The 22,500-nt window shown below is 30.4% G+C and overlaps 1 protein-coding gene across 1 annotated transcript in view; it reads right to left on the bottom strand.

The window, feature by feature from the left end:
* The window catches only part of Cntln (centlein), a 311,560-nt gene that overhangs the window by 135,679 nt on the left and 153,381 nt on the right, over nt 1-22,500 (bottom strand). Inside the window, exons 9-12 of the mRNA XM_048783891.1 lie at nt 15,763-15,939; nt 13,481-13,606; nt 5,946-6,067; nt 4,468-4,587 (exon numbers count right to left, since the gene is read on the bottom strand). Coding sequence (XP_048639848.1) covers nt 4,468-4,587; nt 5,946-6,067; nt 13,481-13,606; nt 15,763-15,939 — 545 coding nt within the window. The remainder of the gene's footprint in view (nt 1-4,467; nt 4,588-5,945; nt 6,068-13,480; nt 13,607-15,762; nt 15,940-22,500) is intronic.

Here is a 22,500-nt window from a genome sequence, read left to right on the forward strand (position 1 = left end):
AGAGAGAGAGAGAGAGAGAGAGAGAGAGAGAGAATGTTTTTTAATATTTATTTTTTAGTTTTCGGCAGACACAACATCTTTGTTTGTACGTGGTGCTGAGGATCAAACCTGGGCCGCATGCATGCCAGGCGAGCGCGGTACCACTTGAGCCATATCCCCAGCCCAAAAGCAGCTTCATTCTTTATAATCATGTTTTGTAAAGTATATTGTTTAATTAGATTCTTGAAAATTTCACAGCTAACTCAACTTTTAGGTATATTTGGAAGCACAGTTAAAATGTGATTTAAAAGTAGTAGTAGCAGTATATCTTCTATTGTGGATTCTAGTCTTAAAAGATACTTAGGACAGCAGAAATCAAGTTCATATCATCCCTTAAAAACTCAAGGCTGAATGTTAAATTAAAGGGTAATATGTGACACAAAAATAAGAATTCTGAGTTTACAGAAAAACAAGTTGAAACTTCTGGTTCTTAACAAGAAAGAATAAATACATCTATTCCTACTAATTATATATATAAACCCTAAAAATAATATGTTAAAAAATATGACTCTAAAAGGGACAGGCAAGAACAATAGAGAAGGAATCTCGGGAGTAGAGAACAACACTAGAAGAATAACTCACAGTGATGAGTTTCCTGGGTTTACTTCATTTTTCACCCCAAATTAGGAACTAAAGAAATCCACAATCGGGCTGGGGTTGTGGCTCAGCAGTAGAGCGCTTGCCTAGCATGTGTGGGGCCCTGGGTTTGATCCTCAGCACCACATAAAAATAAATAAATAAAGGTATTGGGCACAACTGAAAATAAATAAATGAATAAATAAATAGATAGATGGATAAATAAATAAATAAAAGAAGCCCACAATCCAGAAATGCTAATGGACACAAACAAATCCTCAAGGAAAGCTTGCTCTCTTTAGCGAAGGACCAGTAAAAAATCAGATAAAGTCAGAAAGAAATCTTGTTGATCTACCCTAATCCAGCCATAAACACTGGGAGAAAACAATTAGAAGTCCTGCACTCCACGTTAATGAAAACAGAATAAGAATTCTAGACCTCTACCTACAACAAGTAGAAACCTCTTCAGTCTCCCTTCAATGCACTATCAGCAAAAGTCAAATTAGGAGGTTAGATTCCCACCCCTTACTAATACTAATCAGGTGACCCTTATGATGTCATGAGTCATGATGCCATCAGTAGCATGTTAAAATAAAAGATTTAAATAAGATCAAGATTCTTAACATAATATTCCAAAGTGCAGGAGACAGTTTTTAAAATCACTCATCAAACCAAGAACCAGGAAAATCACAACTTCAAACTTAACAATAAAAAACAACTATAATTGTTTTAATAACTAACCATTTTTATTGGGCAATTGATTTGAAAAGACTCAATCAAAGAACAGAGACAGCAAATAAGCACATAAAAAGACAATCAATACCATTAATCATTAGGGAAATGCAAATTAAAATCACAATGGGCTACTACTACATACCTATTTATTTTTAAAAATTAGTGACAACATCAAGAGTTGACAAGGATTTGACAGGTTCTGATACAGTTCTACCTATAGTGATCATATGATCTAGCAATGCAACTCCTGAATATTTACCTTAAAGAATCAAAAAGTCATGCTCACACAAAACCTATGATAGCAGCTATATTCATAAATGCAAAATAAGCATACAAAAAACCGTGGAAATGACCCAAATGTTGTTCAATGGAAAAACAAACTGTAATAAACCTTTACAATGGAATACCATTTATCAATAAAAAGGAACAAACTGGATATACTAAACTGAATGAATCTCGAAGGCACTGTACTAAGCAAAAGAGGCCAGTCCTCTAAATGTTGGTTTATATGATTCTATGCATAGGACTCTGAAAAAGGCAAAGCTACAGGAACGGAGAACAAACCAGTGGTTGTCAAGTGTAGGGATGGTAGAATGACTGGACTACAAAGGGGCAGAACAAGAAAAAAGTTTCTGAAATATATTTGGCATCTTGATTGTGGTATTAGTTACTCAAGTGTTAAATGTGTTATAGTTGATAAACAGTAAAAAAGTAAAAAAGCCAATTGTACTGAATATAAATTTGAGGGGGAAAAAAAGTGAAACAAAACATTCCTGCCCTCATCAGTATACAAACATCAATGAATAAAAGACTGAGGGTTTGCAAATATTGTTTGAACATACATTTTTATATGAATTTTATTTTTGACATCACATTTCATTAAGAATGTTTCATACTGAACGTGTGGTTCATGAAGTACTTGTAAGTAGAACATTTGTCTAATGTTTTCTCATTTCATTCACCAAACAGAGTGCATGAGAGCAGAACTCAAACACATTTAGTTAACTGAATAAAGTTTCACAAAATAAACTTTCCCCAAGAAACTTCTACTAGACAACTTAAGGTTCATTCAATGCTTTATAAAAAAAGTCATTACTATTTACTGAGACTGGTCTGAAAAATAACTCTTACAAATAACTATCACATTAACGAATTTAAAGAGACAAAAGGAAAACTTTCACGGTGTAATAATGACTCTTTGCATTGCATTCAAAGAGCTATTTCCAATGTAAAAACACTACCCAAGTGAACAGAGTAGGATTTAAGAGCTCACTAATTTTCCTTAAAAGGCCTTATTACCTTTGTTTCTATTCTATTTCACTAATGAATAAAATAAACCCCAAAATGTATACTTATAATATCTGACTGAATTTTCTTGAATAGATCTCAAAACTAGTTAGATGAGGTCTCTCACTTAATTCACTTTAGCCAAAATTAATACTCATCTTTGGAGACAGATGGTCATTAAAGATTATCAGAGAACATATTGACATGTGCCACAATATGAATGAACGTTGGAAATATTATGCTAAGTGAAAGAAACTAGTAACAAAAGAATCATGTATTTTATGATTGTATTGATATGAAATATCCAGAATAAGAAAATCCACAGACCCAGAACATAGGTTAATAAATAGTTACCTAGGTCTGGGAAAAGTGGATGGAAGTGTTAGGGGCACATCGGATAGCTTGTGTGAGGTTTTAACATTATTTTTTTGAAGACATGATGAAAATATTCTAAAATTAATTGTAATGATAGATGGTGAACAACTCTTTGAATACAGCAAAAGCCACTGAAATATATCATTTATATGGGTGAACTATATGACTTCTGAGTTATATTTCAATTAAACTATTAAAAATATCAGAAAATGGGAATAAATATATACAGTTCATAAGATCATTTTCAAGACAAGAGACTTCATTATCAGCATCAAATACTGAGAGCTAATAGAACATATTGTATGTTGAGGTAAATGGGAGTATGGATTTAAATGTGATATGCTCTTTTCCTCAAAGAGTATACTATTACATAGAAAAGGTTGTAATCACAAAAAGTTACAAGTTATAATATAGCGCATAAAACAAGTTTCTGATTTATAGCTAAGAAAAGTCAGTGACAATTATAATATGCCTGTGGCATATACTGCTAAATTCTCGCAATCAAAAAGACATTCAAGCTTTCAAAAAGACCATATAGTCTGAGTGTTAAAAATTAACTCTAAATGATAAAATAAGTTAAATAGCAAAAGAAGCTAATTATATTGTCTAACTCTTCTTTGTCTAAAAAAAAAAAAACCTGCACACACACAAAAATCTTTCTTTGCCAGGCTGAATATAATAGTCTGTGAATTATAAGATCAAGCAAGCAAACTGTATGTTTTCTAAAATATGAGTATCCTTCATCAAGTTTTATACTTAGGGCAGCTAAAAGACCTATGTGGAGGGATCAGCATTAAGCCCAAAGGACAGGCAGTGCAGAGCAAGAAAGAAAGCAATTCCCTCGTGTCTTTTGCAGGTCACTACCAAGGACCATGTTAGCAGATCCACACCAGACCCTTAACAGGCAGTTCTGCTGCTACCAGTAATTAGCTTGGACAGCTCTGGCTCCAAGAGTAGCAGCAAGGCTACACCATAATGAGCTCAGCTGGGATTAGCAGGACAGGGCAGGGAACCAAGAGAGCTCAGGCATTCTGCATTGCGTATGTATCTAGGAGATCAAACAAGGATGGCTGGCTAGGTTATCCCCTCTCCACCTCATTCCAAAAATGAAGCACGGCAGTGTCTAAAATACAGGCTAATGAAGAGCGACACCTCCAACAGATGAGAGCCACATTAATTAACACAATCCCTATATCATATTATACAGTTTCTGTTAGAGCTAGCAAATGTGCAACTTGTTATTTCATAACACATATGTGTGTGTGCGCGGGTGTGTATGTGCGTGTGTGTATGCAAAGCTAATCTTTTGTTGTTGTTATTTCTATCGGCACAATCCAGATTATTTAATTTAAAATTTATTAGGTATTTGTCTAGTATCTTTAAGTCACAAATAATGCCTCCAAAATGTTTATCTACCTCTATATTGTAAAAATCAAAGCAAAACCAAAAACTCACTTTTGAATCATTAGTTCCTGGTTCTCCCTTTTGAAATATGCCAGTTCATTCCACACGGCATCAGAATCTTCTTGTCGAAGTTGTTGGGGATCTGCTCTCTTTATTTTTCTGATTTCAATCCTATTTTTAAAATAAAGTTGCTTTTTTCCTTAACATATTCAAAGTGCAATAAAAAACTAAATAAATTACACATTTCTTAAAATTATTATGTATCTAAGACCAAATTTTGAATTTGTAATTCACACTCACTAATAGATAAATGTGATAAATTTCCTAGAACTGAAGTGTGTAGAAATTAAAATCCTGTATTCTAATTTCCTAAAGTTAAACCTCTACAGTGGAAAGCAAATTTTTAATCAGACACATGATATTCTTAGGTTTATTCCTCTGATTCTAGTCCATTAGTAATAAAAAATACACTGTAGAACTATAGCAGTCTCAAAAAAAAAAAAAAAAAACTATAAGTGATCATCTAGAGTTTGTTGCCACCCAATCTGAATGTGGTATACATGCCCTATCTTAGAACAAGATTTTAGTGATGAACATGTCAGAAAAGAGATTTCACTCTTACACTGAGGAGATGCTAAAGCTTAGGAGAAATCACTTTATTGCTGCTTACTGACACACAATACGAAACACTTTCCATTCATCAAAGGAAAAAATTAGATGTGACAATTATCTACAAGTGATGCCAAATGTCCTTTACATTTTCATTTTCTGTACATAAAACAAACCCTTCATTTTTGTTTTTAAAAAGTGCTGTACTGGCCAATTTAGAAACAGTATTTCTCTGCAGAGCAGACCAATGTGTATCATCAACATTGCCCTAAAGGATCCATCTCAAAAGATGAGAGGGTAGTAGATTTTCTGTACTCATTCAGTCCTTTGCCCTTTGTTAATACTGTTAACAGGGGAGCCACTTACGACTAACCAAGATCTGAACACCTGTTCAGAGCAATTGAACTGAGACCACCAATTCATTCAGATAAGCTGGAGAACAAACTGATGGATAGTAAAGATCTTCAAATTGCATACTAGGTTCAAGTAGTTTTAAGATAGTTAACTATATGTGTGAATTTCATATTTTTCTTGTCTTTCCATTAAAACTTAAACACTTTGGTGGTTATACACATTTTAAAGCATTTTATTCATTCAAAATCAGGATTTCAAGCATATGAATATTAACTATTTCTGTATTAAATGTATGCTTTTATTTAGCTAGTCTATTAATTGTAAAAATACAATAATTCATAATCACCTACTACTAATGTCATCTGCAAATGATAGGAAAATCTAAGTTACAGCTAGTACATTTCTCTACTTTCATTCATTATGTTCTCTATTTAAAAACTCACAATAAAAATTTGACTACCAAATAATTTCTTTAAAACCAAACAAAAGCCATTAAAACACCTATATAATGCTACTCCATTCCATTTAATATTTAGGGAAATGTCTTTATGAGCTATGTAACTCACATGCCACTGCCTTCTTCCCACTGTTTTAATTGCTCTTTTACTGCTCTGTAGTTGGTCTGTAACATCTGTAGCCTTTCCTTGCGTTTTTCATGGGCATCTCTTAGCTCATCATTTTCTTGGCTCTACAGAACACAAAAAAAGCAAGTATAAAAGTTTGATGAAAACACTGGTGTAATTTTTCAAAGAAAAAGTTACCAATTTAAATATGAAATTTGAAAGACTATAATAATATGTAAATATGAATGCATTTGTAATAGTTATTTAAGTGAAGAAATGAAAGAATTCCTCAAGTTGAAGATTTGGTTTGCTTGATAAATATAACCTACTCAACTACAGTTTTTTAAATTGCTAATATAATTTCCAAATTATGCTATGAAATTAGTTTCATTTTTTTCCTTGTTAATTAATATACATATATCAGAAGGTCATTTAACACATTTTTATTTTTTTTTTCTTTTTCACCAACAAAAGGATTTGACCCTACATAAAGTAAGAATATTTTGTTAAAATGCAGGGACATTAATCATAGTAGTAAGACCAATTCTTCAGGCCACAGAGCCATAAATTAATATAGAATAAAGCACAAGGATTACACAAAAGGAAGAAAATAAGGCTAGACTTATACAAAAAGTAGCATAATTTAATCTTTTGGGGTTCTACCATGAAGAACTGAAAGTGGAGAAATAGGCTTAGTGCTCTTGAGGTCATACAATAGACAGTTCAAACACTGTTTTGTTATCTCAAAATCTAGCTTAAACAATTAGTCAACTAATTCTAACTATATTGTATATGAGACAAATTTTCATCAGATGTGACAAACTCCTAAAGGCCACATTCCTGTCCTCAAAAGATGTATTCACATTACTTATTATTTGTGTTTTTTGAAGTAAACTTAATAAAGTTTCTTCCCTGTGAGAATTTCAATAATTTAGAAAACCTATTTGTATTTCTATATGAGTGAACTTCGATGCTTATTTGCTGGGAGAAACAGGTACTTGAGATGGGAAGCCTATGGTAACCAGGAAGATCAGAATTCCATTCTTGTTGTTTTTCTTGTTAGCTATATAATCTTAAGAACACTATTTAAACTAATTAAATTTCATTTCCTATAAAATAGAGGAAAGAAAAAAAAGGCTTAAGTAGGCTGAGGCCCTGGCACTTGTGCTTGTCCTAGAGAGGCACAAAACTAAAGTTAGCCTCTTATCATTTCCTTTTCCCAGGTATAAAAAGTACTGTACTATTCCTTTAAAATTCATTATTTCCTTGACCATTCACCTCCCACGAATAGGGCAATACTACTTTATAATACAGTCTACCTCATTTTACTGTAATTCTAGTTGTCTCAGCAGTATGGTATTTTGTTGTTCTACCTTGAATATGCTCCTAGCAAAATTCTTCTATTAAGTAGTTATTAGGAACTTGAACTTGAATTTCTTATACTGTTCAATAAACAATCTAAATGTCACTTTACTCATCAAACTAAAAACTTCTAATCTCAAGTAGGTGAATAAATCCTAAGTAAGTGAAATTTAGTTATATAGAAAACTAACAATAATGTTAATATCTTGTCATAGGTGACATAAGGTAATTATGTTTAGTGGGATTCCTTGAGAACTAAAAGTTTCATTAGGAATTTTAACACAATGTATTAGAAATATTAATAAAATAATTAGGTTTACAGGTCATATTAGAAAAGAGTCATGTCAAAACAATTTTTGAATAAATTCATAACTAAACTAAAATGATTACATCAAAGACTTTTAAAATAGCTGCTATAATTATTATTTATGGAATAGAAATTATTGGCTATAAACTTTCATCTTACAATGAATTTCTTTAAAAGTACTGCATATAAAGCCCAGTGTTTTAGGGATCATTTAGTTCTGGGTTAAACATCATTAAAAATTCTAAGAAAATGGAACCTTTAAGTTTGATCAAAGAGTGAAAATTAATATAATGAGACATCCAAATATTCTCAATTACTATTCATGATTGATCCTCTGTTGAATTAATGAAATGAACTGAATTTCTAATTAGTATTGTCACTATTTCAGCACTTTTTAGTACTACCCCAGCTACTATTAATCACTGAATTTCTACCAATAGTTTTCCCTAATTCATCTCCTGAATCCATATATCATTTATGTTGTGTTAGGTTCTGTACTAGACATAACAAAGAATCAAATTACTGAATGCTACTACATCTGCTTCCCAAAGGTAAACTGTTCAATATTACCAAATAATTTTGGTTTTCTTACAATAATTCAAATAAGTGGTTCTTTTTATTATGTAGTGATTTTAGGAAAACAGTTTTATACATATGTTTTGTGCTTTAATTTTACTTGCTTTTTAATTTATTATAACTAAAACCAGAGTGTTTATATAATTTTTATAAAATAAAATCTAGACCATTAAAGTAGAATTATTTATAAAACAATTTAACAGATGTAATTTACAATAATAATTCTTTTAAGATGGAATTTTAGTCACAGATTTTACTTTGTCCTATTTCAGAAATACTAAAATTTTACAGAATGTAAATATGATAGAATTCACAAAAATATTTTCCTATTATAATACTGCAAGAACAGATGTTAGCTGAACCCATCTATCAAAAGTTGGTTATCTCAGAAAAAAATAGTTTGAAGGAATAACCAAAATACTTTTTCATAACCTTCTCACAAAGTCAGGCTAACTGTAGTTTGGATTATGATTCTTCAAATCTCATTTGACATATAATAGCCAAAATAAAAAAAATAGTAGTTTATTTGGGAAATATTACCACCAAAGACCTTATAACAAAATCAAGTTTAAAGACTGATAAATACATTTTATAGCACTAATCAATGCATTTTCCTAAAAGGATACACACAAAGATATTCCATAGGCAGCTGCTGAATTAGAGCCACTCATAAAATCATTCTATAAATCCTTTGTTGAGTATTTTCCAAGAAACTCGTAATTAAAATATAGGCTTTTGTGTACAAACAAGTCTGAAGACTGAACATTAGAAAATATAAAATAGGAAAACTGAATTGCTTGGCTATCCTTAAAGGTATTTTCAAATTCTGTTAAGTAAGTTCATAAGAACAAAAACAATTCTTAACCTAATCTGGTTTGCTCAAAGGTTACTTCATAAGAATAAGGTGAATTAAGAGCATAAACTCTATTCATGAAATAGTAACTTGATTTTCAGGGAATAAGAACAAGGCTTTAGAGGAGTAGGGGAAAAAAACAAATTAAAAATTTTAATATAATATCAAGGATTCCAGTGTGAATGTTTAATTTCAGCAGAATGTATAAAGTGTATATATATCAAAACATTGAAAAAATACATATAAAATTTATTCAACAAATTAATGCTGTTAAATGGCATTGAAAACTGCTAATAAAATCATGTTGCCAGATGTAAGAAAATCAGTAAAACAGGGATTTTCATGGCATTAATAGTCTGAAGAATAGTAAGGATTTCATAGACTCTAATTCAGATTTCCAAACTATATTTTATAAGTTGCTAGAACATTACATTTATGAAGTCAAAATTATAAATGGAAGTTTTATTAAAAATAACTTTAATTTCTTCCATACTATATCTGCTTATTTATTATGACAAGAGTCACCCACCTTGAAAATATGAATAGCTACTCACAAGAGTAAGTAGAACAACTTAATGGGTCAATATTTGTAGAAAATTAATAACTAGCATTAGAATATTTATATGCATAATTTACTGCTGACATGACACAGTACGTCATATCAATGTACTAAAAATCCATATATACAGGTTCCATGGGCTACTATTGAAACCTATTTGTCTTTCCCATCTTTTAATTTGCCTAGGTAAACAACTGAGAGTCCTAGAGCTATCTACAATGCCTTGGAATATGACTTTTGTCTTTACTTCAGTATTTCCCATGGTATCTTCCATGGAAAAGCAGCCACCTTTTGGGAAATATTAATAGTAATATAACCAAGTAAATATGGGAATACCTATTTATAGATTCACAATGTGAACTGATATGTTAAAGATTCACAAAAAATAAACCTTTTAATCCATTGTTTACAATAATCATTTGCGCATGGACCATTTTTTATCTACCATACTCTCATGAGTCTCTACAGAGCAATATTTCATAGAATAACAAAGGCCACGACAAAACTTCCACATGTATAAGTGGGTAATGAACCACAAATAAAAATCAAGTTCAATAAATGTATTTTAAAATCCAACAGTTACTCATTATAGGTTGAACTGTGTTCCCCTGCTTCCCCTCCTACAAAAAAATTACATTGGAATTCTAACTCCCAATACTTCAGAACTTGTCTTATTTGGACACAAGGTCTTTACAGAGATAATCAAGTTAAACACATCATTAGGTGGGCCCTATTCCAATATGACTGATATTCTTAAAGTAAAGGGAATTTTAGACACAAGGAGATAGATATGCAGAGAGGGAAGATAATATGAAGACACAGGGAAAATGTAACCTATAAACCAAGGAAAATCTAAATTTACCAAAAGCTAAGAACGAAACCGATTCTCCCTCACAGACCTCAGAAGAAAGCAGTTCTTCTGACACCTTGATTTTAGACTTTTCTAGCCTACAGAAACTTGCAACAATAAATTTCAGTTGCTCTAAGCTGCCCAGTTTGTGGTACTTGTTTACAGAACACTAAGAAAAAGTACAGTCACATTATTATTTTCTGTGTTTGCTGCCAGGGAATCCGAGGCCTGTCGTATGCTCAATATGTGTTCAACCACTGAACTGTACCCCCACTACCAAATAATTACTATTTTACTTTATATTTACATGCAATAGAGTAATAGAAATATTATTATGACAGAATAATGAGATTATAAAGTGATATCTTCTATCTTTATTAAATACAATTACCATTACTAGACCAACATTAATCTATTGATTAAAAAGTTACTTTGAATGCAGTTACACTCTTTGGAATTACTTTACAGATTTTGTTTACTTCTTTTCCTAAGTGACCGTGATTATAATATATTTCTCTCCTTTAAAATAAAAAAATTCACTAAATGAGAATATACAGAAAAAAATCTTTGCTCTAATTTTGCAAATTTGCAGTGACATAAATTTGAAACTCATAATTATTAATTGACTTAAATTATGAATATAGGGGTGCTGGGACATGGCTCAGCGGTAGAGCACTTGCCTAGCACAGATGAGGCCCTGGGTTTGATCCTCAGCACCACATAAAAATAAATAAGTAAAATAAAGTTATTGTGTCCAACTACAACTATAAAATAAATATTTTAAAAAATATGAATATAGGTAAACTATAAAAAAAGTTTTATGAAAAAAAGAACTTTACTCTAAAAATAAAATTGGGGCTTCCTCCCAGAAGGGTGTGGTCAGAAAAAAAAAGTAGGAGGAAATAAATCATATAATTATTTGATACTCTGTTTTTAAACAAGGAATTCAAGAGACAGATAGTAAGAGACTAGATCTAAAATGCCACTGAATTGCTATACACTTACTGCCAAAATAAGGGATTTATAGATCTCTGAGAACAAATGGTTGAAAATCCTCTACTGTTGAATGGATATGTGGCTAATATGTCAATTTGCCAGATACTTGATTAAAACAGAATTTCTCCATCTTTCTGAATGAGAATAATATTTTAACGAATATACCGAATGCTATGGTTTGAGTGTGCCCATTGTGTGATATTAAGAAGGTAGAAACAATTTGACTATGGTGCTTATAGGTAGGAAGTTTGGAAGGTGCTTAAGATTAGATAAGATCATTAGGATGAAACCTCTGTGATTGAGTCCCAATCAGTGGCTATATAAGAAGAGGGAGAAAGAGCAGAAGAGAAACATACATATGCACATCCTGTCTAATGCCATGTAATGTCTTGTACTTCTTGAGAACTCTACCATCAAGAAGGTATCATCTGATGTGATTCCTCAAGCTTCACCTTCAGAACTGTGAGACAAATCAAACCTGTTTTTTTCATAATTTACCCAGGTTCTGATATTGGCTATTAGCAACAAAAAAATAGACTAATACACTGAGTAAAGCACATGCCCTCCCTAATATTCAGGACATTTAGTTGAAAGACCAAATAGAATTAAAAACTGAGTATAACAAGATTTGATTCTGTTTACTCAAGTATCTTTGAGCTGAGACATTGGTCTTCTCTTGCCTCTGGACTCATACTGAAACATGGACTTGACTTGAACTTATACTATCACTTCTCCTTTTTCTATAGCCTCAGTCTGGAGCTATATCATAGGCTCTCCTGGATCTCCAGCTTCACAGCTACATATCTTGGATTTCTTGGCCTCCATAATTATGAGTCAATTCCTTATAGTAAATCATGTGTATGACACACAAACGTATATATTTTTATACACTCACACACATAAATATACACACATATATATCCCTTTGGTGTATGTATGCACAGGCCCTGGGTTTAGGCCCTAACACTGGGTGGGGAAGGGGGTTGTGATTGGTTATGTAATCACACATAAAGCATTGGACCTGACACAGAATGGTGTAAAACTATTGAGAATCAATTATATGACTGAAATTCAAATATGGAAAGGCTTTAGATAATTATAAATAAAGAATGAAGTTTGCTATATTGAAGTCAGAGAAAAAATAAAAGCCTTTGAGGAGTTAGGGTGTAGTAATATAGCACCTGCCTAGCATGTGTGAGGCCCTGGGTTCAATTCCTAGCACTACAAAAATAAACAAAACAAAAAAAACCAAATAAACACTTAATGTAGTCACATAAAAATTGGTTCAATATGCATGAATGATCTCCTCTGTTTAAGAGAATTCATTAAGTATAAATCAGGAAGTAAAAGCTCTCAAAGACAAACCAATCAGGTATAGATTTGTTAAACCTAGGCAGAATACTCAAAAGTCACATGTTCTGAGACAAATTCATTTGAAATGGAAAAAAAAAAAAAAGCAATTTTTTTGCCACTTGACTATGTAATTTTCATACAAAGGATAACTTAACTGTATGTTATCTGAGCTAATTTGAAAGGTTTGGTTTTGTTTTTGAGATGGGATCTTTCTAAATCGCCCAGATTAACCTCAAACTCTCAGTCTTCCTGAGTTAGCCTCCAGAGTAGCTGGGATTATAGGCATATACTGCTGGGCCCAGCCTGTTAATATGATTTTTAACTCATTTTTATTTTCAGACATTTATCATATATAAAGAACAAGAAACTCTTTCCATTTGTTATAGTTCTTTGTCTTTGTCTTAGAGGAAACAATAAGAAATTTAGTCCAAAGTTTAAGTGAAAATATTCCAAATAATTTCAAAGTAGTGAATAAATATTTAGTTTTTAAATAGCAAATGTTGTTGTATTATTTTAGGATCCTCAGAAAATTTAAAAACCAGATTAGCTGATTGCATGCTTTTGTACAGGTAATTAAATTCAGGAAAGAAATATGACAAGCCATTATTTGTGCAATATTTGTTTACTTTAGTATAGTTTTATCTTTGCATGGTTATTATTAAAGATATGATTTAATTTTCACCTTTAGTTGTAGGGCCTTCTCTAAGTTTTCAATCTTTCTTTCAGCTCTTCTCAGCTTCCTCAGCTCCTCTGAGTCTACGAAAGAGCTCTTTGGGGACAAAGACCTTGAACGTTTCACAGGTGGTTCCTCGAGAATAAAACAAGGACATGGTTGAACTAGTTGAAACATCGGATTATGAAAGACATGCAAAATTAAAGAACAAGTAATTTTGAATACTAATAATGAATTATAAAAAAAATCCTGCATGGAATACAGAGAAATAACAAGCGGAATTACCACAGTGCTACCGCTAAAGGTTTCTCTGTGACTCGTTAATGAGAATATTCATTTACATTTACATTGTTTCTTTCAGAATAATGATGTCCCATTAGGGAAGACTAAAGGGTTATAGACTCAGAAATGCAAGAAACCTCATTACAAAGGAGGGGATAGAGGCTGGTCTAATTGCTCTATAAGGGTCCAAGGTTACACTTGATAGGACAACCAGAAACAAGAGGGAAAGGATTTTTTTCCCTTTGAAATAGTTTAACACACAGTGAAGTTGAAGGAACAATATGCTTGAGGAATATAAATACAACAGACAGTAGATCTTATACCATAATGACCATATGGTCATTAACTACAATGTGGCTAACTAGAGACAAGAATGTATGTTTATATTATGTACAGCTTCATATACCAATCTGGAGAAGGAATATGTGAAAGCAACTATTAAGCTGGGCAACATAGTATTCATCCTCACAAAAAAGAAAGAAAATTTTTCTTAAAATACACCTCTCCTCTTCTCAAATTTTATCAAAAACAGTAAAAAATCAAAGCAGTACATTTTTAAACTTCAGCAATTCAGCAAGAAGTCAAATTAGGCCCTATAATGATATATTTCAATTTTAGCTGTATTTACTTTTATTCAGATAAAGCTTGCAAAACTATTTCAAAATGGTAAGAATACACAATACAGTTATGTTTTAGTAAATGAATAAAACTCATTCCTCTGAAAATTATTAACAATTTTATGGGGAGTAAGAGTACTAAGTAATTAAAGAAACATGGGTCTAATTTTAAATGTTTTCTTTATTATGATAGTTTGTTCTACTCATAGGAAAAAATAGAATCAAAAATAATTTATCTTTAAAACAGTCTTTTACTTATAAAAAATATTTTTCCTCTACTGTTGTTTAAATAAAGTATTAACAAAAATATATCTTAAACTCCTTATGTTTAGAGAAAATTATTTCAACTTACCTAGAAGTACTAGAATTATAATATGATATTATGGAATTTTTATATTGGTAACATTCTGTATAATCTTTTGCAGTATAATACAAATACATAAAAAATAGTAAAAAAAAAAAAGTAAAAGCTGAAACATTAAGAAAATTTTTACATTAATATAAATATGCTAATTTTCCCTACTACCATCCTTTAAATACAAATAAATAAATGCACACGTTAATATTAAAATCCATTTATTATTTTATATTCTGTATGTATTATACTATAAATATCATATCAGGATAAAAGAATACTGAATGTATTTTTCTTTTAATTAAAATTTTAAAAATGAGTAAATGAATATTAAAATAAACTTTTAATCAGATGATTATATCAGATAAATAAGGGATGCTTATCAAAAATTTTTATTTTTATTTTATTTATTTATTTTTTTTAAAGAGAGAGTGAGAGAGATAGAGGTAGAGAGAGAGAGAATTTTTTAATATTTATTTTTTTAGTATTTGGCGGACACAACATCTTTGTTTGTATGTGGTGCTGAGGATCGAACCCAGGCCGCACGCATGCCAGGCGAGCGCACTACCACTTGAACCACATCCCCAGCCCTCAACAATTTTTAATATGGACTGGGATTGTGGCTCAGTGGTAGAGCGTTCGCCTAGCATGCATGAGGCACTGGGTTCAATCCTCAGCACCACATGAAAACAAAATAATATGTCCACCTAAAACTAAAGATACATAAATAAATAAATATATTTTTAAAAAAGTTTAAAGAAAAAAATTTTTAATATAAGAATATTAATGGAAAAATAGACACACTACTAATAACATCTTAGTACTGAATTAATTAATTTAGGATTATAGTATCCCATCTTTGAAAAGGGAAAACTCCCTTTTCCTAGGAGGCATTTTATCAAGTATTTAACATGTAATATTTATTTAAAATTTCCAGAAGCATAATCAGAGAAGTATAGGTTCTAAGTTGTTGAACATCATCTCTTGCCAAGCCAGTCTCATCTTGATAAATTCATAAAACAACAAAATGCCTCTACCTTAAGTTTTCCTTCAGCATTGGTTATGATGCTCTTCTCTGAGAAACTCTTGTTGGTAGATCTGTTCTCAGACAGCTTTTCATTTGCTATTTTCAGTTTCTCCTGTAAATACTCAATTTCAGACTTCTGTGAGACCATTAATGTTTCCAAGCTCGATAATGATGGCTGTAGAGATAACTATTTAAAAAAACATTTGTTGGTTTATATATTATTGTATTTACAAATATATGCAAATATATTATATAAAGCCTAAATATTCAGAATTTTTTTATTATAACAATAAACTATAAACTACAAGAGGCTGGGGTCATAGTTCAGTAGTAGAATACATGCTTAGCATGTACAGGGGCCTGGGTTTGGGTTCTAAGACCAAACATTTTTTAAAAAGGGAACTACAACTAGTTAAGCATTATTATTCAAGTGGAAAGCTATTTTTCAGTAAAATAACTAAGAGTCTACACAAATATTTTTATGAACAACATTATCATATACATGTGAAGAAGAAAAAAATTTAACTCATAAATGCATGGTACATACCACTCATCTGTAATTTAATTATCTTAAACTTATAATTAAGCATGTATTTCCTCACAAATTACTCAATCTACCATCTGATCAAAAGTCATATAATATCACAGAATACAAAGCTGGAAAAAGGAAACCAGTAACATTGTAAATCCAATTACCTTTTAATGTATCACAATTTAATAATGACTTCTTAAGATGTCATGATATTTTAGAAGTCAATCCACTATTAACCATTCTCTTTTGAAATTTATTTATGTCAGATAAAGTCATAATGATAAACCCCCACTTTTAACAAAAGAAATCACAAAAAAATCAAACTTAGGAAATCTATTTATAATGATTAGGATTATACTAGAATACTGCTCCCTTTGCCACTGATTATGTATGATACCATAAAAACGATACAATTAAACACTTACTTTACAAAAAATAAAAATACTGAATCATACTGAGAACAAAGGTTTTGCTGATTTAACCAAAGAATGTCAAACCTTTTGAATATTATCAATATGGATGAAATAGCCCTGAAAATATTTGCATGTAATACAGAGTCCCAACTACCTAAATGATATTCCTAAGGGACAATATATATATATTTGTATCAAGAAGAGTAAACATTGTCTCCTTTCCAAGTTTGCCTACATTTTCTTTTTTTTGATGGGATAGGCAACATTTTCTTAATTATAACCTATAAGTTTTGAGATGAGGGGACTACCTTAGATTTTTATCATTTTATTTTCCTCATATTTACATAACCTGATTTATTTTTCTGCCTATGATACTATTAAACATTTTCTTCAAAGTGTTGTTTTTATTGTACTGTCATTATTACTCCATTACCTTGTTTGGAACATTAAAATACTTAAAGCATTTTGATTTTTGTAAGAGCAAATGATTTTGCAGTATTTTTCCTTATTATCTTAAAACACTCCCCAAATTTAGCTATTTTGTTTTTCCTACTATTCTGTAATCAAAATTTTGACATCTACACATATTTCCTTTGATTGGTAACTAATTTAAACAATTTCAAAGGCTTCCTGCTCTTTTCTAGTTTGCCATTAATAAAATAATTGAAGATATACCAACATCATTTGCTAAATAAATTCTGTATAATTTATTCAAGGTCAAAGAAAAAAATTTAGATTAATACAGAAGAAATATAATTTTAGTTTATTGGTATATCCAATAAGCAATCTAGTTTTCTTTATAAAATAAATTATCTAAATCACCAATGGATTATAAGATTACAGTTAATAATATAAAATAATTAATATTTTATCAAGAAGCTACAATAATAAAAAAATAAAATATTCATGAATAGAATAAATGTTCCAATAATTCATATTACCTTTGAAATCAACACTTATTTATAATACTATTTCTATTAATATTATTAATATTTCTAACAATAAAGATTATTTAGGCAGCATTCTTTCAAAATTCTCAATACAACATAAAGTACTATAAAAGTAATGACACCTCAAAATTTTCATAAGAATCAGAAAGAGAATAAAAATAAATAATATGGCTGCATTTGTTTTAAAATTATAGCATTTTATTTCATACATAAGATATTTATACGTTAAATCATAATGTATTCTTCATTTCCACAAAGTAACTTGTATTGTTTCCATTTTCTTTTCACTCTTTTATCACTTTTCCTAGAAATATAGTCACAAGAAGTAAATTTCTAAAATAAACCATTTTTTAAAAACATTTATTTTTTAATTGTAGTTGAACACAATATCTTCATTTTATTTATCAATGTGGTGCTGAGGATCGAACCTAGGGCCTTGCATGTGCGAGGTGAGTACTCAACCATTGAGCCACAACCCCAGCTCTAAACCATTTTTTAGAAGTATAAGTAAAAGGAAGTGACAACAGTCTTACTGTTAAGGAATAATGGGGCTATTTTTAGCAGTTCTTACTTAACTCCAGTCTACTGTTTTCATAGAAGAATGTGGCCCACTATTGCTTGATCTACTGATTTTTCAAAAGGAACCAAGGATTTATGGTTCATAAGGGAAATCCCCAGATCTTTAAATATTGGTTAGACCCAGTTTCTGACATGTGTACTTTGTGAACATGGTAATGGAAGTATAATCTGATACAATTTTTCTAAACTATAACCTGATACAAATTTTCTAAGTTGATACAATATATCAAAGCTAATGAAAATAGACCTTTGTCTTAGATTTAGCATTCTGATTATGCTAAGGGCAGAGAGGGCAAAATATCCATGATAAATTGAGAAAAGTTAAGGTAGAAAAGGCTATATTATACTGTATAAATATACACTGCATCAAACCTGCACAGGAAAGAAGACCTTGAAATTACAGGATTATTTCAATAAATGGAAGGACTGTATGTGAATTTTACGTTATATATATATCTAAATTTCTTTAACTTTTTTTTACAGTAAGCATATTACTAAATGTGTTTCAAAGTATAAATATTTGGTTTTCTACAATTTTTATTAATTAATTTAGTTTCTCTACAAATTGAATAAAGTTCTTAGAAAAGTTTTCAATAAGAAACTAAATTTTCTTCATAATATCATTCCTCAGAATTCTTAGAGATGTTTGTGACATTAAAAGGTATAATCATTATAATTTTGTCGTTTAACCTACTTTTTTAAATTAATGACTATTTTTACAACAGTTTTATCTGTATAGAAAAAATTAGCAGATACTACATAGAGTTCCCTTTTACTTCTCACTTCTACCCACCCAGTTTCCCCTACTATTACCATCCTAAATTAGTATATATGGTACATTGATTATAACTAATTGATCTGTATAATACATTATTATTAATTTAAGTCCATAATCTACTCAGATTTTCTTAGTTTTTACCTAATGTTCTTTTTCTGTTTCGGCATCTCAACTAGAACTAATTACTATTAGTTGTCATGTCTCCTTGATCTCCTCTTGGATGTACCAGTTTCTCACAATTTCCTTATTTTGATGAGCTTGAGAGTATTTTTAGAATATGTTTGATGTTTTTCTCATGATTAACTGCGGATGTGAATTTTAAGGAGGAAGGTAATAGAGATGAACTATCATTTTCATCACATGATATCACAGGTACTTTATTAGTTCATTTTCCGTTGCTATAATAAAATACCTAAAGGTGGGTACTTTGTAAAGAAAAGAGCTTTATTTGGCACACAGTTTTGGAAGTTGAATGTCTAAACCATATGGTACCAGTTTGGAAAGGGCCTCCTTGGCTACAGGAAATCATGGCAGATGGCATCAATGGTGAAAAAATATGTGAAAGGAAAAGATCATATGGTAAGACAGGAAGCAAGACCATGAAAGGGGTCAGAGTTTTTTTTTTTTTTTTTAAAACAACTCACTCTCTCAAGTACTAACTGAAGGGGTCCTACAAGAACTACACCAATTCCTTCCAAGGTCAGTGCCTCAATGACGTAATTATATTCCACTCGGCTCCACCTCTTAAACGGTCTTACCACTTCATAACATTCCCACACTGGAGACCAAGCTTCCAACTTAAGAGTCCAGTGGAGAAAGATAATAACCAAGCCATTGCAGACATATACTATTAACATAAAGGAGGACAGTCGATGTTGAACTTGATCACCTGGCTGAGGTACTATTTATCATCTCACTCTACTATGAAATGTACCAACCTTAATGGGTTAAAACAAAAAACAAATTTTTAAAACTTAATTCACATTATTATATATGGACATACATACATAATATATTTTTTAAATATTTTATTTATTTAATGCAAGTATTGAAGCCAGGGGCACTTAACCACTGAACCACATCCCCAATAATTTTTTATATTTTTTAAATTTTTTTGTTTATTTTGAGACAGGGTCTTGTTAAGCTGCTTAGGGCCTATTTAGGCTATTGAGGCTGGCTTTGACTTGACTTTGACTCATGACTCTGCCTCCCCAGCTGCTGGGATTAAAGATGTGCACCACAGTGCCCAGCTATACATAATTTTTAAGTGTAAATAACATAAATGAGGATATATGTATATCCCTATAAGATCCATGTATAGCTTCATATACTCTTTTTAAGGTATCTATGTAGATCTTCATATTCTCTTTTTATGTACTCTTTTTGAGGGCTTTTATATCTCTAGCAATACCAAATTACCCAATGCCCCCTTCTACACAAGTTCATTTAATTACATGTAAAATCATAGAATTTTTGAAAAAATAACTTTTCTTGCTAGTAATTATTATTTTATAAATTCTATCTAATATTAAAAACTCATTTGTACCTTATTTTTTTAAAAAAATAAGGTATGGTGCTAGATCATTGTTAATCTGATAAGAAATGATCAGTGGAGTATGTGTCTAAGGCATCTGATAGGGAATAATCATTATGATACACAACTTTTTGTTGTTGCTTTTTTTTTTTTTCTTTGGTGTTGAGCATCTGAGCATTTACCCACTAACTAAAAAATCCTATAAAAGATATAGAAGTAGGTAAGAAACCATTAAGTGTTATGCCAATTACTACTTAAAACATGATATAACTTAAACATCATCTTATTGCACTAAATCTAAGGAACATCATATGGTATTACAGTGGAAGATGACTGAATATTTCTTGATAAATATAAAAGTGATTCATAGATATAATGATTAAAAATAGTATGTTAAATTGTTTTACCTTAGTAGTCAATTTTAATTAAATGCCTATTTAATCCTATATTTAAGTAATAACTCCTTCCACATACTAGCGTTTAATGGAGTATTTAGTTCCTACACATATACATTATTTCACTTAAGAAATTTAGAAATTCAAAACATATCAATACAAAACAAAAACATTTTTAAAGAATGTGATTTATTAACAAAATAAAGTTTTCCCTTATAGAATATTTCACTAAAAATCAAGTACAGTTCAAATGTGTATGTATGTGAGTGTGTGTATAATGTGTTTTTATGCTTATAAAATATCTAACATACACACATATATATATCAGAGAAATTGACAAATTGATCAACTGTGCTCTGAAAAACAATTAAGTCCTTTTAAAAGTATATAGTATAAAATGTATACCTTCTAAGTCATAATTTATATAGACTATATACATATAACTTCATATACATCATACATATGACTTCCTTATGAAATACCTCAATCTCTACAGAAACTTGTCATTTTGTTTTTAGAAATGCAAAAACACATATACTGCCAATTCATAAAACAAACTTGTGAGCTGAATCATCAATAACTTGAATATGGATGACTTTAATAATAGTAATATATTCTTAAAAAAAGGGAGGAAGAAAAAATAATCATCATAATATTATAGATCAAAATGACCTTATCATAAAGTTCCCAAATGAAATTAATGTACCAGTTTAAATTTACACCTCCCTTTTAGAAACACCACTAAATTGAATAAGAATTGTTTTAATACCAGCAGTTTCATGTAGCACTCTTTTCAAAACATAAATATTTATATTTCTTCTCTCCACTCACTTTTAACCCAAATATCCTCAGATTGCATTAAGAGGTCACAAAGTAAAGTAATTATGTAGGTAAAACTTAAAATACCAACATTGAGTCTCATAAATACAATACAAATCTCACATTGTAGCGAAATTCAATACTATACTCAAATTTAACTTCCCATTTTTATCTAAACATTTCTATGGTACAGTTAATGAAGAGCAAAAAAAAAAAAAAAGGGAAAATGAGTTTCATAACTTTAACTCCTTAAACCCAGCATATAAAATGTAACATTGAATGGGTTATGCATGGAATGTTTTATTGCTTATACTTGAATCCAGTGAATAACAACAGCATCTTCGTTAGGAAACTTGAACAATTATAAGCTAAGCATTTATTCTAAAGTATGTAAATACTGCACTGCACAGACAAAAATTAGTGTTATTTATATGTCACAGAAGAGTGTTTAGAGTGTTATCTCCATAATAAATTCATCAAATGTTGATTCCAGTAAACTGATCCTGGATGTATTTAAAAACTAAGAAGAAAATATTGATTTTCCTGTAGATAACTTTTTACCTTAAATAGCAAAATGAAATACAATCAGGTTTTGCTGCAATTGTTATAATCCTCTTCTGCCAGAATTTGCTAATCTGAATTATTTAAAGTATATGTTAATGGTATACTAAATTGAATTTCTAAATTCAAGAATTAAACTTCCTCTATGGTATATCTCTAAATATGTGACTTTTGGGTATAATTCATT

The sequence above is a fragment of the Marmota marmota genome, unplaced genomic scaffold, assembly GCF_001458135.2.
Source record: "Marmota marmota marmota unplaced genomic scaffold, marMar, whole genome shotgun sequence".
Classification (NCBI taxonomy): Eukaryota; Metazoa; Chordata; class Mammalia; order Rodentia; family Sciuridae; genus Marmota; species Marmota marmota.